General features: G+C 57.7%; 1 protein-coding gene and 3 non-coding genes across 4 annotated transcripts in view; 3 read left to right on the top strand and 1 right to left on the bottom strand.

Annotated features, from left to right (window-relative positions):
• Nucleotides 1-3,544: 3,544 nt before the first annotated feature.
• TRNAD-GUC lies at nt 3,545-3,616 on the bottom strand. Its single transcript has one exon. It is a non-coding gene; the product is annotated as a tRNA-Asp (tRNA).
• A 45-nt stretch (nt 3,617-3,661) lies between these two features.
• Nucleotides 3,662-6,342, top strand: part of LOC115900722 (zinc finger protein 728-like) — a 90,267-nt gene continuing 87,586 nt past the window's right edge. Inside the window, 3 exon segments of the mRNA XM_030942317.1 lie at nt 3,662-3,929; nt 4,812-5,344; nt 5,481-5,825. Of these exon segments, the coding sequence (XP_030798177.1) occupies nt 3,662-3,929; nt 4,812-5,344; nt 5,481-5,825 (1,146 nt within the window).
• TRNAL-CAG lies at nt 4,182-4,264 on the top strand. The gene has a single exon. It is a non-coding gene; the product is annotated as a tRNA-Leu (tRNA).
• Nucleotides 5,918-5,988, top strand: TRNAG-GCC. Its single transcript has one exon. It is a non-coding gene; the product is annotated as a tRNA-Gly (tRNA).

Here is a 6,342-nt window from a genome sequence, read left to right as displayed (position 1 = left end):
GGACCGGTGCTGTGCTTACAGAGGACCCACACCGGCACCAGCCCCTGAGTTCCCTCAGTATTTATTGCTCAAAAGATAAGGGAGTAAATCAGCAGTAAGACATACAGATACACGGAGATGTTCCATTTACCCAGGGACGGGCAGGAGACAGATGTTTTTCTTTTACTGAGATTTAAGAGAATGGTGATGGCCTTTAACCACCAGCAGCCTTTAGGCATTTGTTTAACAAAGCGCATTCCTTACAGCCCAAAATCTTTTAAACCTTAAATCACCACAGCGATGTCTCTTGCAAGGACAAGGTTGGGGGTAGGGTCACAGATTAACAGCATCTCAAATACAGAGCCAAATGGAGTCTTTTAAATTTACTTCTTTCTATATAAACACACTAACAAGCCGACCTCTCTTTTCCCCACACTTCAGAATAGGTTAAAGAGCGCTGCCAGCAGGCCATTACTATTCTGAAGGAGCATCATCTGTTAGATCATTTTTTCCATGGCTTAGCATAAATGAAGCAATGGTCAGAAATTTATCCCCCAAAATAGGGCTCTATAGCAGATTCTAATGTAAAGGCTACGGTTACACAATAGGCATTAAAAGCTCTAATTAAAGTTGTGCTAAATAATAAAATTTCTTTTGATTACTTACTGGATAAACAGAGAACTACCTGTGCAGTTGCTAATACTTGTAGTTGCACATGGTAGAATACATCGTGTATTACAGAGATGCAGTTGTAGGGGATTAATGAACAGGCTGCTTGGTTGAAATGAGTAGATCATTTATCTAGCTCATTATTTAATCTATTGGATTTCAGTTGGTTGTTCATGGGGACCTTGGCTAAGAAGCATGGTTTCAACTTTTTGTTTTGTTTCGTTTTGTTTTGTTTTTTGTTTCTTTGTTTGAGACAAAGTCTTGCTCTGTAGTCCAGGCTGGAGTGCAGTGGCATGATCTTGGCTCACCACAACCTCCACCTCCCGGGTTCAAGCGATTCTCCTGCCTCAGCCTCCAGAGTGGCTGGGATTATAGGTACGCACTACTGCACCTGGCTAATTTTTAGTATTTTTAGTAGAGACAGAATTTCACCATGTTGGCCAAGCTGGTCTTGAACTCCTGACCTCAGGTAATCTGCCCACCTTGGCCTCTCAAAGTGTTAGGATTACAGTTGTGAGCCCCCGCGCCCGGCCTGTTTCAATTTTTGGCATTATCCTCCTGCTAGTCAAAATAGTAGTCTCCGAGCCTGGGCGTGGTGGCTCATACCTGTAATCCCAGCACTTTGGGAGGCTGAGGCAGGTGGATCACCTGAGGTTGGGAGTTTGAGACCAGCATGACCAACATGGAGAAACACTGTCTCTACTAAAAATACAAAAAAATTAGCTGGGCGTGGTGGCACATGCCTGTAATCTCAGCTACTCAGGAGGCTGAGGCAGGAGAATCACTTGAACCCAGGATGTGGAGGTTGCAGTGAGCCGAGATTGTGCTACTGTACTGCAGCCTGGGCAACAAGAGTGAAACTCCGTCTGAAAAAAAAAAAAAAATTTTAGTATCCCTACTGCACTGTATTCTCTCAAAAATTAAAAATGTTTACATGCAGTCATCTCTAGAATGTCAAATAGTCTGTTGTTGACTGGACTGACAGAAACTCAAAGATATACGTGACTATGAAGACACCATAACCTGTGAATAACATTGTAAGGACAAAAACCCTAAATAATGGAAATTGAGAGTGCCACTAAGGCCCTGAGTTTTGGTCACACTCTGACCTACGTAAGAAATTTACCAAAAAGGGAGGGTTTTAAAAAACAAAGTTGGTGGGGGGCTGTGGCTCACCCCTGTAATCCCAGCACTTTGGGACGCCGAGGTGGGCAGATCACGAGGTCAGGAGATGAAGACCATCATGGCCAATAGGGTGAAAACCCATCTCTACTAAAAATACAAAAATTATCTGGGTGTGGTGGCGTGTGCCTGTAATCCCTGCTACTCGGGGGGTTGAGGCACAAGAATCCCTTGAACCCAAAAGGCGGTGGTTGCAGTGAGCTGAGATTGCGCTACTCCACTCCAGCCTGGCAACAGAGTGAGACTCCTCAAGAAAACAAAACAAAAGTTATTGGAGGCCATCATTCTAAACTGAGCTTGTATACTAGTTCCAAACAGACCAACCAAACCAAAATGAGTCACCTGTGCTAAATGTGACATAATCAAACGGAAAATTTAAGAAAATAGGTAGATCCTAAAACAGGCCAGGTTTATTTTTTTCTTCTGGAAACAGCAGATTTCAACACAAGGAAGCCCCTTCTAACCCTTTAAAAAATAAATAATAGGGCAGACACAGTGGCTCACAACTATAATACTAGCACTTTGGGAGGCTGAGGTGGGCGGGTCACCTGAGGTCAGGAGTTTGAGACCAGTCTGGCCAATATGGTGAAACTCCGTCTCTACTAAAAATACAAAAATTAGCCGAGTGTGGTGGCAGGCCCTGTAATCACAGCTACTTGGGAGACTGAAGCAGGAGAATCATTTGAACCCGGGAGGTGGAGGTTGCAATGAGTTGAGATTGCGCCATTGCACTCCAACCTGGGTGACAGAGTGAAACTTCATCTCAGTAATAAATAAATAAATAAATAAATAAATAAATAAATAAATAAATACACATACAGAGATAATAAAATAACTGGAAGCCCATGTTTCCACTTTCAAAACACACACACACAGTTCTGCCATTTTACAGTAGGATTTGACACTAAATAAGTATTCTTTTTTTTTTTAGATGCAGTCTTGTTCTGTGGTCCAGGCTAGAGTGCAGTGGTGAGATTTCCATGCACTACAACATCTGCCTCCTCCTGCCTCAGCCTCTGGAGTAGCTGGGATTACAGGCACCTGCCATCATGCCTGGCTAATTTTTGTATTTTTGTAGAGATGGGGTTTTACCATGTACCACCAACGCCGCACGGCGCGGGCAGCCCCGCCACGCCGGCCCGGGGCTCCCACCAGCGCGCCGCCCACCCCGGGCGCAGCAGGGCCCCGACGTCCGGTCCGTCCGCCTGCCCGCCCGCAGCTCCGCGCTGCCACGGCCCCGCCAAAGGCCGGCCCGCGCCCCACCGGTGCAAGGCGAGCGCGGCTGCCCCGTTCCGCCCCCGTTCTGCCTCTGGGGGCGCTCTCGATCCCTCGCCGACGCGGGCCGCCGGAGTCCTTCTCCACCAGGTGTCCCGCGGGCACACGGTCGGCGCCCACAGGGTCCTCAACTCCTCCGCCTCCCACCGGCCGCCGGGCCCTGTGCGGTGGCAGAAAGCCTCTTCCCACAACCACTTTGGGCCGGAAGCTCGCTGGGCGCCCTGGGGGCCAGAGGAGGCTCCCCGGCTGTGGCGATCAAGCGGCGGGGGAGAAGAAAAGGGAAGAGGCCAAGGGGGCCCAGAGGGCACAGAGGGCCAAGGGGCCAGGCAGGTCAGGCCCGAGATGGCGCCCTGTGACTAGCTGGAGGGCGGAGGGAGGAGAAGGAGGGCCCGCAGGCTGGGTCCGAGGTCCGAGGCGGCGGCCCTAAAAGGACTGCTGCCTCCCCGTCGGGGAATCGAACCCCGGTCTCCCGCGTGACAGGCGGGGATACTCACCACTATACTAACGAGGACAACGGCGACAGTCACCGGGACGCCAGACCCCACTGCGACCGCGGATGCCCAGCCCTGCCTTGATCCCCTCCCCCACCGCAGGGGCCCCGCGCGTGCTCGCCCTCCACCCGCCACCGGCCACCGTTGGCGCGGCCTGCCCCGACACCCAACAAAGCACCCTGCGGTCCCACTGGGACCCGGAGCCGGACCCCGACAGGAACACGAGCGGCGTGGAACCTCCCCTTGCGCCCTGTCTGCCGTCTCCAACGCGGGGATCCCGCCGGCAGGAAGAGGCTGCGGGCGAGACAGCCAGGCTGCTGCTCCTAGGACGTGGTGCGCGGCGCACCCTGCGGGGTTCCGCGAGCGGAGGCGCGGGCGCGGGGGCGGGCGGCGGCGGCCGGCCGGACGCGGACCGTTTGGGTCCGGGGTGGGGACGCGGGGGCGTCCACGCCCACGCCGGCCGGCTCCGTTCACTCGCCCCCGCGGTCCCTCGGTTGCGCACCGAACCCAGACAGGCGCCGGCCAAGGGCGCCGGGGTTCGCGCGGGGTCCCAGCCAGGCCAGCGGCGACACGCCCCGACGCGCCGTCAGGATGGCCGAGCGGTCTAAGGCGCTGCGTTCAGGTCGCAGTCTCCCCTGGAGGCGTGGGTTCGAATCCCACTCCTGACAAGCCGACCTTTTGGCCCGCCCGCCGGAGGGCAAAGCCCATCGCAACCCCGGAGAACCTTTGGTCGGTTCCTGACTTGAGCCCTTGCCCACTCTCCAAACTCCAGCCCCCTTGAAGCAAGCCTCCAAAACGCCGCGGCTTCTCAGGCACCTCCCTTCTTCCTGCCCACCCGCCGGCTGTCGCAGAAAACAGCCCAGGACCATGCGCCAGCGCCCACGACCCTCTACCAATTGCCCTTCGGACAGACGCACTCCCCACCACCTCACACGCCCTCTTCCCTGGCCCCACACACAGCGAGCGACCGCGACCACCTTCCACGCTCTTCCCTACCTATCTCCTCCGCCCGCCTTCTCCTCACTCGCCCAAACAGACGCAGCCCAGACTCTGCCCCTATTCCTCCTTTTCCCTCCTTCCTCCCACCGGCCTCCGCCCAGCGCCCAGCGCCCAGCGCCCACCGCCCGCCGCCTTGAATCGCGGCTGCGCTGCCCAGAGGCCTCCCGCGTGCACAGCCCGCTGGGTTTCACCCTCCAACTTCTGACCGCCGAACAGCAGCCAGCGACCCGCTCTTGGAGCCGCGCACACTTCTCCCAGCAGAGGCACGCCATCCAACCTCCTGTCCTTTCCTCCGACCCCTCGGACCCCGCCTGCGCATTCCCCTCTCCCGCGCCCTAGGCAGGTCGCCCATCCCACCTCGCTACTTGTGCTCCCTTCCCGCTAACACCTGCCTGCCGGCCCACCTGCAGCCCCGACGCCTGCCGGCCAGAGGCAGCGGGATCCCTGCACACAGCCTGGCAGGCGAGGCCGTACCGGGAAAGACAGCCAACGAAGAATCACCAGCGGAAGCCCTAGATCCCCGTCACGCGCCCACAAACGCCAGGCCCCGCCGGGACAGCTCCGCGCCACACCACACCTCATCCCCACGCGGGAAGCCGCGGCCTGGGCTGTCCCAGCCACACCCAGCGCGCCTTCTCCCGGGTCAGCCAGCTGCGGCTCTGCCAAAGCGCTCCTCCGCTCCTTTCTCGCGCTCCAGCCTCCCTACCAGCCCATCGGGGCCGGACCCCAAGTGCGAGCCGGTGGCCTGGGTCAGAGCGCAGAAGCGAGGCGCCCACGGACTTGGTCTGCGTTTCTGAGCCGCACGCGGCGGCTGCGAGACCCGTCCCCCATCGCCGCCCCCGCTCGCTGACACGCTGACACACCCACCCCCACACCCACCCGCAGCTGACACAAGCGAGAAGGCCAGCCCGGCCGGAGAAACAACAACAACAAAGAAAACAAAACAAACACAGAAGAAAAACTCTGGGTCTGGGCCGGGGATCCGCGCTCAGCAAGGCCCGCCACAGCTCAGCTGCCCACACGGGCATTCGCGCGCGGGCCACGGCTGGTCCTTCCCCTGGCGACCCCGGCGGGCAGTCTCTGGGCTCTGGGCGGCAGAGAAAGCGCAAGATGGGAGGAGTCGGCCTCTCTCCCTCCGCGCTCCCTCCGCGCCGCCCCCCCAGGTCCCTCGACGTGACGGCAGCCTCCCCTTCTGCTCGCCCCATTGGGCCAGACTCTCTGGACGCCCCAGTGGGATGGAGACCCACGGCAGGCGGTGACCAGTGAACGGCGGCTGGTGGCGAGTTCCGCTGTGCCAGCCTCTGTTGGCGTCTACCATGGGTGCATGGGTGGTTCAGTGGTAGAATTCTCGCCTGCCACGCGGGAGGCCCGGGTTCGATTCCCGGCCCATGCAGCACGCCCTCCCATTTTGGTGCTGCTGCTGCGGCACCAAGGCGTAGCAGTAGCTACGTTCGCCTCTGCCGCCTCCTTACGCCCCGGGCGCGCCAGCGTGTCCTGCAACGGCTGCGCTCCCACGCGCGATGCCCCTCTGCCCTTTCTTCCGTGCCTCTCTCCACTCACTTACGGATGAGGCTAACCCCGCCCCCCTTCCTTGGTAAAAACAACCCCTCCAAACACGAGAGCACGCCAGACACCAGCCCTTGGCAACCTCCTGGTCCTGTTTCTCTTCACGACCCTGCCACCACCTCTGCCCGACGCATTTCACTTCAAGGAATATCGCCAGGCACCACGGGCTTGCACCCACTCG

This window comes from Rhinopithecus roxellana, chromosome 12 (genome assembly GCF_007565055.1).
Source record: "Rhinopithecus roxellana isolate Shanxi Qingling chromosome 12, ASM756505v1, whole genome shotgun sequence".
Taxonomy (NCBI): domain Eukaryota; kingdom Metazoa; phylum Chordata; class Mammalia; order Primates; family Cercopithecidae; genus Rhinopithecus; species Rhinopithecus roxellana.
The sequence above is the reverse complement of the archived record's forward strand: the minus strand, read 5'-3'. Positions and strand labels throughout refer to the sequence as shown.